Source organism: Spermophilus citellus (genome assembly GCF_964194105.1).
Source record: "Spermophilus citellus genome assembly, chromosome: 8".
In the NCBI taxonomy this organism is placed as follows: Eukaryota; Metazoa; Chordata; class Mammalia; order Rodentia; family Sciuridae; genus Spermophilus; species Spermophilus citellus.
In genome coordinates this window covers 69,628,521-69,650,508 of record NC_138189.1, presented here as the reverse complement: position 1 = coordinate 69,650,508, position 21,988 = coordinate 69,628,521, and the positions used below count along the sequence as shown (strand labels likewise).

General features: G+C 34.6%; 1 protein-coding gene across 1 annotated transcript in view; it reads left to right on the top strand.

The window, feature by feature from the left end:
• Positions 1 to 21,988, top strand: part of MAPK10 (mitogen-activated protein kinase 10) — a 379,461-nt gene that overhangs the window by 172,474 nt on the left and 184,999 nt on the right. Inside the window, exon 3 of the mRNA XM_081304841.1 lies at positions 20,140 to 20,211. Coding sequence (XP_081160967.1) covers positions 20,146 to 20,211 — 66 coding nt within the window. The 5' untranslated portion in view covers positions 20,140 to 20,145. The remainder of the gene's footprint in view (positions 1 to 20,139; positions 20,212 to 21,988) is intronic.

The following is a 21,988-nucleotide window of genomic DNA, read 5'->3' as shown; positions in this document are numbered from 1 at the left end:
CTGGGAATGGAACCACCATTTGACCCAGCTATCGCACTTCTCGGACTATTCCCTGAGGACCTTAAAAGAGCGCACTATAGGGATACGGCTGCATCAATGATTATAGCGGCACAATTCACAATAGCTAGACTGTGGAACCAACCTAGATGCCCTTCAATTGATGAATGGATAAAAAAAATGTGGCATCTATACACAATGGAGTATTATGCAGCACTAAGAAATGACAAAATCATAGAATTTGCGGGGAAATGGATGGCATTAGAGCAGATTATGCTAAGTGAAGCTAGCCAAGCCCTAAAAAACAAATGCCAAATGTCTGCTTTGATATAAAGAGAAAAACTAAGAACAGAACAGGAAGAAAGAGCATGAGGAAAAGACTACAGTAAACAAAGACGAATGGGGGGAGAGAAACGGAGAGAGAAGGGAAAGCATATGGAAATGGTAGGAGACCTTCAAGGATACATAAAATTATAAGAGGTTATGAGGGGCAAGGGGGAGGGAAAAAAAAAAGGGAGAGAATTGAACAACAGCAGGGGAGGTAGAGAGGGAAGATGGGAGGGGAGGGGAGGTGAGGGGGGATAGTAGGGGATAGGAAAGGTAGCAGAATACAACAGACACTAATATGGCATTATGTAAAAATGCGAATATGTAACAGATGTGATTCTGCAATCTGTATTTGGGGTGAAAATGGGAGTTCAAAGCACAATTTGAGTCTAATGTATGAAAGATGATATATCATGAACTATGTAATGCGATAAATAATCAATAAAAAAAATTAAAAAAAAAAAAAAGATGTCTATTATTCCTTTTTCTTTCCTAATTATTCTGGTTAGTAATTTCAGGACTATGTTGAAAAGAAGAGGTAAGAGTGTACACTTTTATCTTGTTACCAATCTTAGAGAAAAAGATTTTTCACCATTGAGAATAATATTAGCTCCTTGTTTGTCCTATGAAGGCTTTACTGTTGGAAGTATAGTCCATCAATATATAATATGTTGAGAGTTTATTTATTTTTTAATTACAAAAAGATGTTGGATTCTGTCAAATCATTTTTTCTTCATTCATTGAGAACAATATAATTTTTATTTTTTATTTTATAATGTTGTGTATCTCATTTATAGATTTCTATAGGTAGAGCAATTTCTACATCCCTGGAATAAATCCCACATGGTTCTGGTAAATGATAATTTTAATGCATTTTTAAATTCAATTTGATAATATTTTGATGAGGACTTTTACATATGTGTTCATCAGGGATACTGGCTTGTAATTTTCTTTTCTTTTTTTAAAAATTTTATTATTATTTTTTATTGGTTGTTCACAACATTACAAAGCTCTTGACATATCATATTTCATACATTAGATTGAAGTGGGTTATGAACTCCCAATTTTACCCCAAATGCAGATTGCAGAATCACGTCGGTTACACATCCACAATTTTACATAATGCCCTATTAATAATTGTTGTATTCTGCTACCTTTCCTATCCCCTACTATCCCCCCTCCCCTCCCCTCCCATCTTCTCTCTCTACCCCATCTACTGTAATTCATTTCTCTCCTTGTTTATTTTCCCATTCCCCTCACAACCTCTTATATGTAATTGTATATAGCAATGAGGGTCTCCCTTCATTTCCATGCAATTTCCCTTTTCTCTCCCTTTCCCTCCCATCTCATGTCTCTGTTTAATGTTAATCTTTTCTTCCTGCTCTTCCTCCCTGCTCTGTTCATAGTTGCTCTCATTATATCAAAGAAGACATTTGATATTTGTTTTTTAGGGATTGGCTAGCTTCACTAAGCATAATCTGCTCTAATGCCATCCATTTCCCTGCAAATTCGATGATTTTGTTATTTTTTATTGCTGCATAGTACTCCATTGTGTATAGATGCCACATTTTTTTTATCCATTCATCTATTGAAGGGCATCTGGGTTGGTTCCACAGTCTAGCTATTGTGAATTGTGCTGCTATGAACATCGATGTGGCAGTATCCCTGTAGCATGCTCTTTTAAGGTCTTCAGGGAATAGTCTGAGAAGGGCAATAGCAGGGTCAAATGGTGGTTCCATTCCCATCTTTCCCAGGAATCTCCAAACTGCTTTCCAAATTGGCCGCACCAATTTGCAGTCCCACCAGCAATGTACAAGTGTACCCTTTTCTCCACATCCTCGCCAGCACTTGTTGTTGTTTGACTTCATAGTGGCTGCCAATCTTACTGGAGTGAGATGGTATCTTAGGGTGGTTTTGATTTGCATTTCTCTGACTGCTAGAGATGGTGAGCATTTTTTCATGTACTTGTTGATTGAATGTATATCCTCCTCTGAGAAGTGTCTGTTCAGGTCCTTGGCCCATTTGTTGATTGGGTTATTTGTTATCTTATTGTCTAATTTTTTGAGTTCTTTGTATACTCTGGATATTAGGGCTCTATCTGAAGTGTGAGGAGTAAAAATTTGTTCCCAGGATGTAGGCTCCCTATTTACCTCTCTTATTATTTCTCTTGCTGAGAAAAAACTTTTTAGTTTAAGTAAGTCCCATTTGTTGATTCTTGTTATTAACTCTTGTGCTATGGGTGTCCTATTAAGGAATTTGGAGCCCGACCCCACAATATGTAGATCGGAGCCAACTTTTTCTTCTATCAGACGCAGAGTCTCTGATTTGATATCAAGCTCCTTGATCCATTTTGAGTTAACTTTTGTGCATGGCGAGAGAAAGGGATTCAGTTTCATTTTGTTGCATATGGATTTCCAGTTTTCCCAACACCATTTGTTGAAGATGATATCCTTCCTCCATTGCATGCTTTTAGCCCCTTTATCAAATATAAGATAGTTGTAACTTTGTGGATTAGTCTCTGTGTCCTCTATTCTATACCATTGGTCCACCCTCCTGTTTTGGTACCAGTAACATGCTGTTTTTGCCACTATAGCTCTGTAATATAGTTTGAAATCGGGTATCGCTATACCGCCTGATTCACACTTCCTGCTTAGAATTGCTTTTGCTATTCTGGGTCTTTTATTTTTCCATATGAATTTCATGATTGCTTTATCTATTTCTACAAGAAATGCCATTGGGATTTTGATTGGCATTGCATTAAACCTATGGAGAACTTTTGGTAATATCGCCATTTTGATAATGTTAGTTCTGCCTATCCATGAACAGGGTATATTTTTCCATCTTCTAAGATCTTCATCTATTTCTCTCTTTAGGGTTCTGTAGTTTTCATTGTATAAATCTTTCAATTCTTTTGTTAGGTTGATTCCCAAGTATTTTATTTTATTTTTTTTGAGGATATTGTGAATGGAGTGTTTTTCCTCATTTCCGTTTCAGAAGTTTTGTCGCTGATATACAGAAATGCTTTTAATTTATGCATGTTGATTTTATATCCTGCCACTTTGCTAAATTCATTTATTAGTTCTAGTAGTTTCTTTGTAGACCCTTTTGAGTCTTCTAGGTATAGAATCATGTCATCTGCAAATAGTGATAATTTAAGTTCTTCTTTTCCTATTTTTATGCCTTTAATTTCTTTCCTCTGTCTAATTGCTCTGGCCAGTGTTTCGAGAACTATATTGAAAAGAAGTGGTGATAGAGGGCATCCCTGGCTTGTTCCAGATTTTAGAGGGAATGCCTTTAACTTTTGTCCATTCAGAATGATGCTAGCCTGAGGCTTAGCATAGATAGCTTTTACAATGTCAAGGTAAGTTCCTGTTATCCCTAGTTTTTCTAATGTTCTGAACATAAAGGGATGCTGTACTTTGTCGAATGCTTTCTCTGCATCTATCGAGATGATCATATGGTTCTTATCTTTAAGTCTATTGATGTGGTGAATAACATTTATTGATTTCCGTATATTGAACCATCCTTGCATCCCAGGGATGAATCCTACTTGATCATTGTGCACAATTTTTTTGATGTGTTTTTGTATTCGATTCGCCAGAATTTTATTGAGGATTTTTGCATCTAGGTTCATTAGAGATATTGGTCTGTAGTTTTCTTTCTTTGAGGTGTCTTTGTCTGGTTTCGGAATCAGGGTGATGTTGGCCTCATAGAATGAATTTGGTAGAGCTCCCTCTTTTTCTATTTCCTGAAATAACTTGAAAAGTATTGGTATTAATTCTTCTTTAAAGGTTTTTTAAAACTCCGCAGATACCCATCTGGTCCTGGGCTTTTCTTGGTTGGTAGTCTTTTGATGGCTTCTTCAATTTCATCCATTGATATTGGTCTGTTCAAATTGTGTGTATCCTCCTGACTCAGTCTGGGCAGATCATATGACTTAAGAAATTTATCGATGTCTTCACTATCTTCTATATTATTGGAATATTGATTTTCAAAATAATTTCTAATTGTCTTCTGTATTTCTGTAGCATGTGTTGTGATATTGCCTTTTTCATCCTGTATGTTAGTAATTTGAGTTCTCTCTCTTCTTCTCTTCGTTAGCATGGCTAAAGGTCTGTCAATCTTATTTATTTTTTCGAAGAACCAACTTTTAGTTTTGTTAATTTTTTCAATAGTTTCTTTTGTTTCAATTTCATTGATTTCCGCTCTGATTTTAATTATTTCTTGCCTTCTGCTACATTTGCTGTTGTTTTGCTCTTCCTTTTCTAGGGCTTTGAGATGAAGTGTGAGCTCATTTATTTGTTGGTTTTTTCTTTTTTTGAGAAATGGCCACCAGGTGATGAATTTCTCTCTTAAAACTTCTTTCATTGTGTCCCATAGATTCTGATATGTTGTGTCTGTATTTTCATTTATCTCTAAGAATTTTTTGATTTCCTCCTTTATGTCTTCTGTAACCCATTGATCATTCAGTAACATATTGTTCATTTTCCATGTGATGTAGTATTTTTCCTTCCTTCTTTTATCATTGATTTCCAGTTTCATTCCATTATGATCAGATAAAATGCATGGTATTATCTCCACCCCTTTATATTTACTGAGGGTTGCCCTATGGCATAATATATGGTCTATTTTTGAGAAGGATCCATGTGCTGCTGAGAAAAAAGTATATCCACTTGATGATGTTTGATATATTCTATATATGTCAGTTAAGTCTAGGTTATTGATTGTGATATTGAGGTCAATAATTTCTTTATTCAACTTTTGTTTGGAGGATCTGTCCAATGGTGAGAGAGGTGTGTTGAAGTCACCCATAATTATTGTGTTGTGGTCTATTTGATTCTTGAACTTGAGGAGAATTTGTTTTATGAATGTCGCAGCACCGTTATTTGGTGCATAAATATTGATAATTGTTATGTCTTGTTGGTGAATGGTTCCTTTTAACAGTATATAATGTCCGTCTTTATCCCTTTTGATTAACTTATTCTTGAAGTCGATTTTATTCGATATGAGGATGGCCACCCCTGCTTGCTTACAAGGACCGTGTGCGTGGTATATTTTTTCCCATCCTTTCACCTTCAGCCTGTGTATGTCTTTTCCAATCAGATGTGTCTCCTGGAGGCAGCATATTGTTGGATTTGTTTTTTTAATCCATGATACCAGCCTATGTCGCTTTATTGGAGAGTTTAAGCCATTAACATTCAGAGTTACTATTGATATATGGTTTGTACTTCCATCCATGTTTGATTATTTATCCTTTTTTAAAAAAATTTAGTTTGTTTCTCCATGATTTTCTTTCCCCTCGCCCTCTGTCTTTACCGAGGCACTTCCCACTGATGGTTTTGGTTATTGTTTTTCATTTCTTCCTCGTGTAGAGTTTTGCTCAAGATGCTTTGCAATGCTGGTTTTCTGGCTACAAATTCTTTTAGCTTTTGTTTATCATGAAAGATTTTTATTTCATTGTCGTATCTGAAGCTTAATTTTGCTAGATAAGACAATGGTTGGCATCCATTGTCTTTCAGTGTTTGAAATACATTGTTCCATGACCTTCTTGCTTTTAGTGTCTGTGATGAAAAATCCGTTGTTAACCTTATTGGTTTACCCCTGAATGTAATCTGTCTCCTTTCTCTTGTAGCTCTTAATATTTTCTCTTTGTTCTGTATATTGGATATCTTCATAACAATGTGTCTTGGCGTTGGTCTACTGTGATTTTGTGTGCTCGGTGTCCTGTATGCATCTTCAATTTGTATATCTGTTTCCTTTTTATTTCTGGAAAGTTTTCTGTAATTATTTCATTCAGGAGGTTACTCATTCCCTTGGTTTGAATCTCTGTACCTTCTTCTATCCCGATGACTCGTAAGTTTGGTTTTTTTATGTTATCCCATAACTCTTGAACGTTTTTCTCATGATTTTTTACCAGCCTCTCTGAGTTGGCTAGACTGTTTTCAAGATGATATATTTTGTCTTCATTATCTGACGTTCTGGCTTCTACTTGCTCCACTCTGTTAGTGATACTCTCAATTGAGTTTTTAATTTGGTTTATCGTTTCCTTCATTTCTAGAATTATTGTTTGATTATTTTTTATAATCTCTATCTCCTGATAAAGATGCTTAACTTCTTCTTTTATCTCTTTATGTAATTCATTCTCAATGTGTTCTTTCGCTGCTTGAATTTGCTGTCTCATATCCTCTTTAAGGTTCCATTCCATCTGTCTAAGGTGTTCCTTGATTTCTTTATATGACCATTTTTCTTATGACTCTAGGTCCTCCTGAATATTTAGGCTGTCCTGCATTGCTTGTACTCCTTTTCTTCCTTGCTTTTTGAAGCTGCTCATGTTACTTCTTGTTCTGTTTGACTGCTGAGTTACTGTTTACTCCTATAAATTTATTTGATGCTTGGGAGGAAAGGTATTAGAAGGGAAGGGAAGAAGTCACTAAAGAGAATGAGAGTGAGCAGGTAGAATTCAAGGAAGGGGGGGATAAGATAATTGAAAAGAAATGAAAAGACAAAAGAAGAAAAAAATAGGAAATAAAAAAAGAAAAAAAATTAAAAAAAATAATAAAAAATTAAAATTAAAATTAGAAGAAAAAAATTTTTAAAAATTGTAAAAAAAAATTTAAAAAAACAAGAAAGAAAAATGAAAATGAAAGAAAAACCCAAATCAAAAAAAAAGAGAAAAGAAAAAAGAAAAAAGAAACTAATAAATTCAGTCTTAGAGTTTGATTAACTTCTCTTCCAGTAGGTGGCGTTGTGCCCACCAATCCAAGTTTCTCCTGTCAATATGCGGGAACCAATCGCTGTGCAGCAGCTCCTCCCAGACTGGGCGAGTCTCCAATCCTGAGTGCCTAGGGCCTCCTCTTGTGTCTAGTCACTTCCCACTTTTCCTCTAGCCAGGCCCCCTCTCACGGGTGCGGATCACCACAATACTGGCTACACGCCAGGTCTGCTGCTCCCGGGAGCCCTGTTTTCATGAACGACTGGGCACACTCTTCCAGTTTGCCATTCCCCCAGTCCCTAAGTTTGTAGGGTTTGGGGCTGAGAATCCTTAGCGAATTTTACTTGCCCTCCGGTAGCCACGCCCCCGGTAGCTGGTGCAAGAGACCTCAGCTGTCAGCACTGGTGGGAGCGGTAGTTCCGCGCCACGGGTCCCGCGCCACTTCTGATTCCCTCGGTCTGGCTATCGCGCTCACGGGAGAGCTGGGAGGGGCCCTTAAGGTTTCCCCAATGTGTGGAGAGGGAAGGCTAGGGAATTACACACCTGTAGCCGCAGGTTTCAATGAAGTTATCTCCTCCGCCACAGTCTGGTGACGTGAGTTCTCTGCCATGGTGGTATCTCTTGCAAATGGCGACAGTTCATTTCCCTTTGCCGGGTGACCAATGGAACGGGTGGGTCCTTACTGTCTCTCCCAAGCCCCGTTTCAAACCTGTGGCCACTACCTATGAAGGCTCGGTTGGCATTTACCTCCGTAGGGTCAGAAGGGCTGACCAGTTGTTTCAGCCGGATGGATTAGTGCTGAGTCACAGCTGTTTGTCTGCGGGATGCAGGTGAATGGGAGCTTGAATTCAGCCGATCCGGGCTCAGTGTGTGTTCTGAGAGGCCCAGACTGTTCGTCCCAGATCCACGTCAGCTCAGAATTGCCTAGTGATCCTCACACGGTTTTGTTTTTAGAGGCTAGGCTTTGGGCTCAGAACAAGGGGGAGCCAGACCAACGCCTTAGAGGAAAGCTGAGAGAAGCTAATTTTCTTTTCTTATGTTATACTCATCTGGCTTTAGAGTTATGGTAACATTGGCCTCATAAAATTCATAAAATTATTTTAGAAGTAAATTTCAAATATTTAATAGTACTTAGCAGTGAAGTAATCTGGTCCTCAGCTTTTCTTAGATGGGAGATGTTTTGCTACTTAGACTCCTTACTTCTTATTGATTTGTTTAGTTTACACTTTTTCATGTTTCTGTATTTGTACATTGTATGTGCCTAAGAATTTATCCATTTTTTCTATATCATCCAATGTATTGATGCATAACTGCTCATAGTAGTTTCTTATAATCCTTTGTATTTCCACAATGTCTCCTCTTTATTTCTGCTCATACTTGTTTGAGTTTCCTTGCTTTCATTTAGTCTAGGTAAGAACTTGCTAATGTCATTATTATTACAAAGAACACAATTTTCCAACTGCAGAAATTGGGTGTCCTGGAGCATCTTCTGTATGTAGCTTTGTGCTGTCTTGGGAGAGGGACAGTGCATCAGAAAACTATTCCTCTTATGGTTAGGTCACATGTTATTGTAATTCTGCCATCCAAAGGGGTACAGCCTCATAGCTAAGCTCTGAAATTTTCATGAAGTTATTCATGCCTGTGGTTGTTAGTTGGATTTCTATGGAGTGTAGAGAGTGGAGCTGGTTGTGGGATACTGTCCTCATGAATTTCACGACAACAGGCCTGGTAGTGAGTTTCAAGTTCAGGGCCTGGACTTAATTGCATCTTTCTCCATGATGACTGCCTTGGAATTGGGAGAGAGGCCTCATAGGGGCATCTTTTTACCTGTATTGCCAGGTCAGTACCCACAGATTGAGCCCCTGGAACTGTGTTAGGCTAGGCAGCTGACAGCTTTTACCACCCCCCATTCCATCTTAGGTGACAGAGTGGGAGCAGGGCTTGAAAGCTAGCACGTGGCTTTGTTTTAGAGCTCTGTGCCAGACTCTCCTGGGTCCTGGCAGACCCAGCACCCATACAAGTAAGTGCCATATTGCAAGCCTAGAGCACAGAGGTTAAGAGAGAGAGAGAGAGAGAGAGAGAGAGAGAGAGAGAGAGAGAGAGAGAGAGAGATTGGAAAACTCCTCTATTTCCATCATCTAGTTGTTTCACCCTCTTCTTTTTTAGTTTTTCATCTTTAAATAAGATGGTTTCTATGAATTTTTGAGTTAACTCTTACACAATTATTAAATTCCCTTCTTTCTAGTTGAATATACATGTTTTTGAGTTTTGATCATTAATGGATTTATAATGTTATTAAATTCTATATCTGTTGAATGATCATAAAAGTTTTCCTCTTTCAATGAATTAATATGTTAAGTTCTTTTTCTAGATATTTCTTTTTTTTTTTTTAAAGAGAGTGAGAGAGGAGAGAGAGAGAGAATTTTTAATATTTATTTTTTAGTTCTCGGCGGACACAACATCTTTGTTGGTATGTGGTGCTGAGGATCGAACCCGGGCCGCACGCATGCCAGGCGAGCGCGCTACCGCTTGAGCCACATCCCCAGCCCCTCTAGATATTTCTTAATTCACAACATCCTTGCATACATGGACTACACCCTACTTGGGTTTTGTGCATTAGCTTTCTTAACATATAATTTAATTGATAATTTAAAAAATTTTTACCTGTATATTCATAAGATAGACTGCACTATAATTATCTCATTTTGTACTCTCTTTATCTAAATACTAACCTTCAAAAATAAATAGAAGAATTTTTCACCTTTTTGTAATTTTGTGATAGCTTGTATAAAAAGAAAGGCTATTCATGCTTCTAAATATTTAATTTTTCATGCTTGATCTATCACTACTAAAAGAGGTATGTTAAAAATTCCTCTATGATATTATATTTTCAATTTCCTTCTATATTCTTATAATTCTGTTTACATTTGCTTTATATATTTTGAGGCAATGCTATTAGATATATATGAGTTAGGACTATTTTATTTTCCTGGAAAATTTCCCTTTTTATCATTATGTAATAATGCTTGTTATTTGTAGTAATGCTTTTTACCTTATAGGCTTTTGGGCCACTATTAATATAGTAAATTTAAATTCTCTCTGCTTCATTTTACTTTGTATGCATACCTACTACTTTAAAATTCTTCTCAACTTTTCTTTTTTTTTTACTTCTCAACTTTTCTGTGCTATGGTTTAGTTGTGACTGCTCATTGCTAGATGTTTTTCTTTTCTTTTACTTAATGTGGTATTCACTGACTTTTGAATTCTATTGCTTTTACCACCTTTTGGATTTTACCTTTGTTAGAATTTGTATTGACTTTCTGTTGTATTCCATCCCAGTAATCTTGATCTTCCTGTGATAGCAAGAACCAAAAAAAAAAAAAAAAAAAAAAAACAACAACAACAACAAAAAAAACCAAACTGAAGAGGTTGCAATTTTAGGTCAGCTCAAGTAGCCTGATGACAAATGACTTGTATGACCCGCTACTTTTTCTACTCCATTCATAATATCTCATATTTAGTAACAAGATGAAGAACTGAGAAATTACTGCAATGTAATTTCTTAGTTAAAATAATCTCATCAATGTTGGGAAAAATAAAATAACAACAACCTGTGTATATTGCATCAGAAGTTCTCAACTGTGTCTTATATTTACAGACTGAGACTTCTTCCTTTCTGAGGTCCCTCTTCTGTCTCTGTTCAGATTTCCACACTTTACCTCCAATATTTGTGTGCTGTTTATACTTATGCCTATATGTGCTTATACTTACACTATACCATTGAATTTTTATAGCCTTAGGAATATTTTGTTGTATTAAATACCTTATTTTCTGCTTGCATCTCTCCTAGATGGCAACCCTGTTAGGTAATTTTCTCCAACTAATTGCAAACTATACTATACTTTTGTTACCAAAATTCAGATTTTTTTTTAAAGAGAGAGTGAGAGAGGAGAGAGAGAGAGAGAGAGAGAGAGAGAATTTTTTTTAATATTTATTTTTAGTTCTCGGTGGACACAACATCTTTGTTGGTATGTGGTGCTGAGGATCGAACCCGGGCCGCACGCATGCGAGGCGAGCGCGCTACCGCTTGAGCCACATCCCCAGCCCAAAATTCAGATTCTTTTAATCATATTTGGAGAATTTTATTTCCACCTTGTTACATGAACAATATTTTAATAAATATTTAAGTTATAGATGCAAAACTTTGAGAGATATATTACTTATTATAAAGTATTTTGTAAATTTATGTATTTATGGTTAGAGGTATATTCATTTATTTTGGCTTTAGGTTGAAAATTGATAGTGTTATTCTGGATTTTCTTCGGTTAAACTGCTTTAAATCAGAAATTGGCAAACTTTTGTTATAAAGGGCCAGATAATAAATATCTTGGGCTCTGCCTGCCATGAAATCCCTGCTACAATTCCTCAACTTTGCCATTTAGTGTGAAAGCAGTCATACACAATACGAAGACTAATAATACATGGTTGTGTTCCAATAAAATTTTATTTACAGAAACAGGTAGTGAGCTGAATTGGGATGATGGACCATAGTTTGCTGGCTTCTGCTCTAAATGATAGCACATCTACCTAGGGATTTAAATAAAGTGAGCATATATATAGTTCTTAATAGAAAATTAAGTTTAAATTCCATTTTCTATATCAGCCCTTGAAAAGCTAAGTACTAGTTTGAAGGAGTACTTATTTTTCATTTGGTCTTTTTTACACAGTAGGGAGAATCCTTTTGAGCATAGTGTTTTTTGTAATTGACAGTGATTTTTATTCTTATACCTCACATATTCTTACAGAGTCATTTATACAAATCTGTTATGTAAGAAATATAAAAATTATTTACAAATAATGAGTTTGTTACATGTCCATTAACTTGAAAACTGTTGGAATCTAAACTTTTAAAATAACCAATAGTTTTGTTGCCTTGCTTATATTGTATTTCAGTGACAAACTATGAGCATTAGAGCTGCCCCACACTATTTGATTGTTTTGCATTTATGAAATTTCTTAAGCCTGTTCTTGTTTAGTTGGCACATTTTATATACAAAAGAATTTAAGCATTAATCTTAGTTATTATAATGCATCATAGTTACATTTCTATAATGGCAGCTGCTGTGCGTCAAGCCAACCTAATAAATTCTTATGTGTATTTCATTTATACAACTTGACCTATTGCTTTGCTCAAAGTAACCATTAACTCATATGTGCACATAGTATGGAGAAATTCAGCATATCACACAGCAAGGAATGTCAATATGTACTTTTTCCAAAAGAACACTAGTAATTGAAAGCACTTTGTTCCTCAAATTTTCATCTCTTTTCATTTCAAGCTACTCACAGGTTCTATATTGCACCAAGACATTTTTACTAATTCCACCTTAGAACAATACAAAGGTAATGGTGTAGCCATTTCTGCTGTTTCTATACAGTGGTGCCAAATCCTCTCTGACTTGCTATAAAGAAATATAGTTACTGAATGAGTTACCTGTTATTCACTGGGATTATCAGACTAAATGTTCTTTTTTTCTGTTAAAGTCTCTTTGTGGAGCAAGAAGGTTTTGCTGTGATTTAGGGACTTATTATGTCATGGTGTTACTTTTGGAGTCATTGTAGTATAATCCAGGAGAGGTTAGAATGCTTGCTTTTAACAGCAAAATCATTCACTCATTAAAAATTAAAACACATTGCTCATTTCAGGTAGTGGGCTGGATATTATTATTTCCTGCATGCCCACTTAGCAGTATAGAACTAAAACAGCCCTGCTGGGTAGCATTTCTGAGGTCATCTGTGATTGGACTCTCATACTTTCACTATTGAAAATTCTTTGTCCCTAATTTGTTAGCATCAAATTTATTAAAAATTCACAGTTCTCAATTTGAAGAGATAATTAAATACTCAGGTTTGTGCTAGAGAAGGAAAGAAACTTTTTTTCATTTAGATCTCCTTTCATTCAATAAACATTTTACTTGACATCAACTATATACCAAGAATAGTGCTAGGTCCTAGGATGGTGAATATAAATAAAACACTTATTTTCCTTGAGAATGTCAGAATGTTATATGGAACAGATGTATGAACAGCCTACAGTATTATACAATATTCACAGTTGAAATCTGACAAGATGCTCTAAGAAGACTGAGGGAAAGATTCAGGAGTGACTTGGAGAAAACTTTCCCATTGTTTTAGTCAGCTTTTTCACTGCTGCGACTAAAGGACACAGCAAGAACAACTATAGAGGAGGAAAAGTTTATTTGAGGGTTTGCAGTTTCGAGGTCTCAGTCCATAGGCAGCAGCTCCATTCCTTGGGGCCCAAGTAAGATAGAACATCATGGCAGAAGAGTGTGGTGAAGCGCAGTAGCTCACATGATGATCAGGTAACAGAGAGAAGAGATTCCCCTCACCAGATACAAAATATATACCCCAAGGTACACCCCCAGTGATCACCTTTTCCAGCCACACCCCACCTGCCTTCAGTTAATGCTTAGTTAATACCGTAAGGGGATTAATTCACTGATTGGGTTAAGGCTCTCATAATCCAATTATTTCCCCTCTAAACCTTCTTGCATTTTCTCACACATGAGCTTTTGAGGGGATACCTCACATCTAAACCATAACACCTACTTAATCCATACTACTATACAATGGACAAATAATTAAACAATACATTTTCAATTCTGGAAAGCATTTTGAAAATGCAAATGGAATAAAGGCATCATTTATAATAACATCAAAACCCACAAATGCTTAAGAATGAATGTTAAGGTATATGCAGATGAGATATAAAATATGTGAGTAAATATAAAATGCTCTCCTATATTTATTTTTCTTATTAATATTTTTTATTTATTTTAATTAGTTACACATGACAGTCCAATGATCATGACATATCATACATTTGAGTCAAATGGGGTATAATTTCTTATTTTTCTAAGTGTACAGGTTGCAGAACCACATTGGTCATACAGTCATGTATATACATACAGCAAGAATAGTGTCTATTTTAACGCAATTTCCTACTGGAAGCAAAAATAATGGCAATATTTGAAGCTAGATTATTAGATATTCAAATTTATATTCTAGGACTACTAAAAAAGAAGGTAGGTCATTAGATTAAATAAAATGGAAAGCAGAAAGATATTCAGTTATTCAAAAAAATCTGTGAAGGAGCAAAAATAGAATATAAAGTACATGAGAAAAATATAAAACAAATAGTATGATGGAAAACTTAAACTCAACAATATCCTTAATTATCTTAAAAGCAAATGGACTTAATACATCTGCTAAAAGGAAGAGATGATGAGCTTCTTGTCATTTCTATTCACCATTGTACTTGAGAGCCTAGTTAAGGCAGTTAGGCAAGAAAAAACATAGTGAGAAGTAAGAACTGTCTTCAGTAGAAAGCTTCTCTGTATAAATAGAGCCCTTTAAAAAATTCACAAAATCTACTAGATTTACTAAGTAAATTCAGTAATGTTGTGGACTACAAGATCACTTACAAAAATTAGCTTTGGTTGAGTATGGTGACACATGCCCCCAAATCCTTGCAACTTAGGAGGCAGGACAATCTACAAGTCTTAGATCAGCCTCAGCAATGTAGTGAGACCCTGTCTCAAAATAAAAGTAAAGGGACTATGGATGTAACCCAGTGGCAAAGAAAAATATATACCACTGTGCTACCTCTAGGTTCAATAACCAGTATCTTCTCTCTAGAATACACTTTTATTTTTAGCAATAAGCATTTGGTAAATACAAATGTAAAATATACTATTTATAATGGCATAAAAATAAATGTTTAAGAATAAATTGAGATTAAAATGTATAAAGTGCATAGATGTAAACTATAAAACCTTCCTGAGAGAAATGAAATAGTACAAAAATAACTACAAGTGTATACCAAAGTTATGGATAAAGGTGCCAAATACTGCTAAGACATTTGTTCTTCTAAATGTGAGCTATAGCTCTAAAGCAGTCTCAATCAAAATTCCAAAAGCTTTTTTTTTTATGTAAAGCTGATTTAAAACTTATGAAAATACAAAGACCCAGAATAGTCCCACAAATAAAAAAAAAATTTGAAAGACTTACTGAATTTTAAGACTTATTGTAAAGTTGCAGTTATCAAGACAGAATGATAGTGAAAAAAAAATAGAAAGCAGATCAATAGAATAGAGTCCAGAGAGCGATTCACAAGTACAGTTCATTGGCTTTTTGACAAAGGCAGCAAAGCAACTGAAAATGGAAAGACAAAAGTCTTTTCACCCAAGGTGCTTGAACAAACCAGCTAGCTATCTGTAAGAAAATAAGAGAATCTCAACATGTACTTTATAGCATGCATTAAAATTAATTGGAGATGAATAATAAACCTAAGAGTAAAATCAACAGTATAACTCTTCAAAAAAAATGTGGAAAAATATCTTCAGGAACCTAGAAATTTACCAAGCTACCTTGAGAAAATCAGTAAAGAACTCATCATAAAAGGAAAACAAATGATAAAACAAATTTCATAAAAATTTTAAAAATATTGTTCATGTGAATACAACATTAATAAGGTGAATATGAAAGCCATAGACTGAAGGAAAACATTGATAATCCATATCTTTGATGGAGAATTTTTACTTGGAATATATTAAAAAATCCATTTATAACAAAAATAAACAACATCTGACCCCACCCACAGTCCATCATCCAATAAACAAAAGACTTGGAAAAAGCTACTTGATCAAGGAAGATAAATAAATGGCCAATAAACACATGCAAATATTCTTTAAACATCATTTGTCACAGGGAAATAAAAATAAAACCACAAATAAATACTATAAACATACACTAGAATCATTAAAATTTAGAAAACTGAGTGCTAGAAAACAAGGTGCTAAGCAACTCAGTGAGACCGTGTCCCTAAATAAAATACGAAATAGGGCTGGGGATGTGGCTCAGTGGTCAAGTGCCCCTGAGTTCAATCCCCAGTACCCTTGCTCCCCAAACAAAAATAAAAACAAAATAAAAAAAAAACCCTTTGCTTTTTTTTTTAAAGTTAAAAGTAATATGTTGCAAAAGTATACATAAAATCTTCTGTAAATGCAATAAAATAATCTGTTTAAATTTTGAGGAGTAAATTTCTTCTTTTGTTGTTTTGCCTTTTTATTTACTGATCATATTTTGTCCTTATTCCCCCCCCCCCCCCCGTAGACGTTTTATTTTCCCATATAACCAACCTACAACTGAAAAGGAGAGAAGTTCTAGAATTTGCTAGTTCAGTACTCTAATGTTATCATAAAGCTTCTGGTTCCTCCTGTCTTACACTCCTCAGCATTTCTCTTCAAGAGCATTCCCCTGCTAGAGGCGAATGGGAATGTTTTGGTTCCAGGCTTCCATGTATACACAATGCCAAGGGGATGATTGGAGGGATTATTGAGCATTCCCCAAATATTTTGTATGAAATATTTCAGCCATATCAAATAGTATATATTTCATATGCGTAGGTTTTATGTAACGTGACAAACATGGAGAGCCCCATCAATTCAAGTTTATAAACAAAACTAACACCTTTGGAAATCACTAGGCATTTCTCATCTCCCAAGCAGAGTTAGCCAGACTCTTGAATTTTGCTTTATTTTCTTTGTAGTTTTATGATGGAAAAGTAGTAGTCTTAAGTAATATATTGTTGTGTGTATTTTTAAACATTCATAAGTAAGTTATAATAACTTCTTTTTGCTCATTGACCATGTTTATGAGATTTTGTCATGCTGATACTTATTACTCTATTCAACAATTTTATTTGTTATATGGTATTCTACTAAAGGAATATACCAAAATTTATTTATTAATTGTTCTATCTATGAATGTTTGGATTTTCTTCCAGTGTTTGTTTCATTTTTTAAAAAAATTTATTATTGTAGAAATGTCCTAATGGAATTTCTTGCACATGTAACCTGGTAGTAAATCAAGAATTTGTCTGAAATATGTGTATATCTTCAAAATTATTGAATAATATACTGGGTGCAACTTTACTAAATAACTCCATTTCCCCCCTAAATTTAGTTCCAATTTTATGAATATTAGCAGTGTATAAATATTCCAACCAACTGATCAATCAACTTGAGAATAGTATCATATGTTCCAGGGTTTTTTTTTAACCTTTTTTTTAACATAAAATGATACCTCAATGTGATATTAACTTACATATATGTTTATGGGCTTTTAAAATTTCATTTATTTTATATAGATGTCATACACACACACACACACACACACACATATATATGTATATATATATGCTCATTTTTCTGTTGGGTTTTTTGATTTTTTTCTTGATTTTCAAATAACTATAGATTCTGAATAAATTTTACACTGATTGTGCATTTCAAATGTATTTTCCAAGTTGTGACCCACTTTTTAGACTTTCATTATTATATCTTTTTACATTAAATTTACTATAGTTTACTTTATGAATTTTATTTATAATTTATCATATTTTGTTCTTTTTATGATAAATTTCTCAGATATCCATTTACATTCCTTCTATAATACTTGAAGTTTGACCTTTCCCAAAGTTTTTAATATATCTGGAATTATTTTTTCTATATAATGTGAGGTTGAGATTACCAAGAACTGAAGAATCTGAGATGTCACTGTACTTTTGAATTCTCAAGATTCTTGGATCAGACACAAGGGTCTTTGTTACTTAGAGCAAGAGTGACAGCTAGAATGTCAGCATTCACATCAGTTCCTTAAGCCACAGGGTGATGCAAGAAAGGTCAGGTGACTTACACACACAATGGTTGCATTATAGAAGAGGAATCTTGCAATTAGAGAATTCAAGTCTTTTATGATGGACAGTAAGTGTGCCTATCTTTTACCTCAGGGAAACATTTTATCTTTATTTTATATTGGAAACATTTTTATACACATCAGCATTCAATGTAAAACATATTTTTTTCTTACAATTCAGATCTTCATTTAAGTATTATTGTGCTTCCTTCCAAAATTTGTTTAAAACTTCCTCTAGTAAGATTTATGCAGGTGTCTCCAAAGTGAACTTCCCAACATAGGTACATGATGGCTTTGTTTCTTGTACTTTGCATGTTTTCCTTTGAAAAATCAAACTTGTGCTTTGTACCAGAGGAATATACTATCTGTATATTCCAGGGATGTCTGCTCTGTAACCATCCTTGAGAGGGGCAAGTAGAACAAACAGCAGCCACGGCTTCTTTTTGTAAGTCATGTAGAAATGTAAGAGGCTCTTAGAGAATTGTCTTCCAATAGTGACCTACTTTGCTGCCCCTGTATATGAATGATCAGTTATCTTAGCATGATTTAACATACAGTTTCTTCTGATGTCTGCGATATAGACCTCAAAGTAATCTGGTTTTCATGTATGTATGTGTCTGTTTCTGGGCTCTATATTCTATTTGTTGATAGTCTATCTCTGTACCAATCCCACATACATACTGGTAGTAATATCTATACTTCCTACAGCTTTATAATAAATCTTGAATTCTGATACAGCATTTCTCTCCTCCACACCCCAAACCCCACATTGTTCTTTTTCCATGCATATTTGTCTTATATATTTGTATCCTTTCATTGTTCCTTAAACAGAAAATACATATAGATCAGCATCCAATGCAAAATATGTTTTCTTACAATTCAGATCTTCCTTTAAGTACTATTTTGCTTCTTTCTAAAGATTATCTTAAAATTCCTCTAGTAAGGTTTATGCAAGTATCTCCAAAGTGAACTTCCCACCATAGGTACATGGAAGCTTTGTTTCTTGTACTCTGGCACGTTTTGCTTTAGAAATTAAAGTTCCAGTCATTAGACATCAGCAGATGGCCTGGAAGGTGCAGCAGCTTCAGCTCCTTTACTTCTCTGCATGTATATTTTCACATTGTTTTCAGCTTCTAAGAACTTTTCTGGCTTCTTTTAGTAGCTTAAATATGCACTTAAAATATTTTGTACATTCACCTAGCATTTTTAGGAATTTTGCACCTGTAAGTGATTTTCAGCACATCCAATCTATCATATTGGGGCTGGGGATGTGGCTCAAGCGATAGCGCGCTCGCCTGGCATGCGTGCGGCCCAGGTTCGATCCTCAGCACCACATACCAACAAAGATGTTGTGTCCACCGATAACTAAAAAATAAATATTAAAAAATTCTCTCTCTCTCTCTCTCTCTCCTCTCTCACTCTATCTTTAAAAAAAAAATCTATCATATTGCCAGAAACGAAAGTCTTGCCTCAATACTAGTTGTAAAATGCTTTAATCTCATAAAAATTGTGTCTTTCCTGCAATAAATGTTTAATGAAACTGAATAAAATTTCAGGTGGGTTTCTCTGCTGCTGCTGCAGTATTGCCAAGTGACCCAGTACTTAATCTGGCATTGCCATCATTCATTAGTTGACTCTTAAAAGTTTGTAAAAGTGTGATATATTTCAAACATACAGAAATAATATAATTATTTCTTAATACTTTGAGGACACAGATATTGATATACTGGCCCCCTTTTTTACTCTATGGTTTTATGTACTTAAGATAATGGATATTATAATTTTTATATACTTTTAAAGTTTATACTAATACAGTGATCTTCATACCTTTTACAAACTTGTTTTTCCCTCTCAACCTCAAGTTTGAAAAGTTTATCTGTAATTATACTGTAAATTCTAATCCAATTATCTCAAGTCTGTCATAGAATTCTATATAAATTGCATTAGTACTTTTATTCTATAATAAACTTCCATATATATTCTCTTGAGCATGTTTGAGTTGTTTTTTAATTAGATGCCTAGAATTGAAAGTGCTATATAATAGGATATACCTTGCTATCGCTTATTAGATATACATAGTCTCTTATATTGCATTTTTATGATTACAATAATCATCATACAATATGGAATATTTAACCACCTTTTATCAATTAATTAATATTTATAATTCATGAAAAGTACTAGGTACTGTTTGAATAGGGATTAGGGCGAATATATGCTGTGCATGATACCTTGTGTATAATCTAGATCATATTAATCTATACTTTAATTTTGTTTAAAAAATCATTGATTTGGAAAATTCATGGCTTTTTATTTTTTAACTGCAGGTATTTATGAGCCTTCATTTCTTATACTACTGCAGTGAACCAACCTTGGATGTGAAAATTGCCTTTTGTCAGGTGTGTGTTCCTTACAGGTAGAACAAGGTACAGTATATTCCCTTGTATTTCCATTTTGCCATTCTGTTTTATATAAGTTCCACATCAAAGTTATGCTTATATAATACTAAAAGTAGATTAGGAAGTACAAGTGGATACTTTGAAGTTTATCTCTTTCTAGTTCATTTAAGTTAGAATAGGAATTAAGAGAATTCTTTCTGAGCAATTAAAAAATATATTTAAGCACTGTGTAAAGTGATTTTTTATTTGATTTCTTTAAAACTTTAAAATATTTAGTATTTCTTTCCAAATCCTTGAAATAAGACTTTAATAATTAAAATAGCTGAAGCTCATATTATTCCTCCTCATTCTAAGTACTGATGCATCCCAAATGCAGTATCTTCAATACCTACCAAGAGTAAGGTGGTGTTCAGTTTGTTTTCTTATGCCTAGCTCTAATGAATCGTTGGGGAGGGTAACCTAAATGACAATGATCAATAAAGGTATATTTGACCAACAAGGAACAGCAAGGCAGCAGCAACAGTGGTTGGTAATTTGCGTGGACCAAGTGAATCTGTACCCTCCTACTCATACAAACTCAGTTCTTAAGAGCACACCCAGTGTGCAGGTATGTTTGTAGTAGGTGTGTTTAAGTAATCCTAACTTAAAACTGCTATCATGGTGTAATTGATAGTGCTCCCTTTTACTCTCAACTATTCTAGTTCAGACAATAAATCACATGCTAACCCCCTTCACATTGTAAGCAGAGACTTTACTTCAGTCTCTCTGTGATCATTATCATTGTTCCTTCTCATTGAGCTGTGTTGTAAACAGAGAATGACATGTTGTTTCTACTATTTTACCTTTCCTGATTCTAGAATAATTCTGGGCTTATTATAGAAAGTATAGTATGGAAAAGTATAAAGACAAACAAATCATTGCTTTTCTATTTTTTTATACTCTACCTGAGCATAGTCAGAATTTGAGAGGAAAGTAAAATGTGTTACTTGCTATAAATCAGACTTAATGATCTGCCTCATTCCTCCACCTCTAAATGTTGCAGTGCCTGAAGTCTCGGGCCTTTACACAACTTCTCTTGTCAAAACAGAACTCTGGATCCAGAGAGCTTTAGTTAGAAACTTTAGATCTACTAGTTAGTAGCAATTTATTTGTGAATGTGGATGAATTACTTAACCTCTCTGTGCTTTGATGGTACATAGCTGAAGCTCACATTACTCCTCATTGTAAGGGCTGATGAGTCCCAAATGAAGTTATATCCAACACCCACCTATAGTTAGGTAGTGCTTAGTTTGTTTTCAGATGCATAATTCTTATCTGTAGTTAGAATAAGGGAAAAATAACATGATCCCGACCCCAGGGTTGTTACAATAGTTTCCATGAGTTTATACCAGCAAAGCACTGATAACAGTGCTGGTACATGTGTTTGTTAAATAGATAATTACATTTTAAATGAAATTTCATTTACTCTCCTGGTGCTCCCACCGAGTCCCAGTGCTTTAAATGTTATCGGTATTTGAATACTCAAACAATTTTATCTCCAAACCAAACTTCTCCCTGAAACCAGATTCATAAACCTGGTTCTGAATTTCCAAACAGATGTCAAATAGGCATATCAAACTGTCTATATTTCAAATGAACCTCTGATATTTCTTCCAAAATTGATCTCTTCAGTGTCTTCTCCCATTCAGCAAATGCTAACTCCATCTTTCCAGGGAGTCTTTTTTGACTCTCCTATTTAAAATTGTCCCTTCCTACCCCACACTGCTTTTGCAACTTT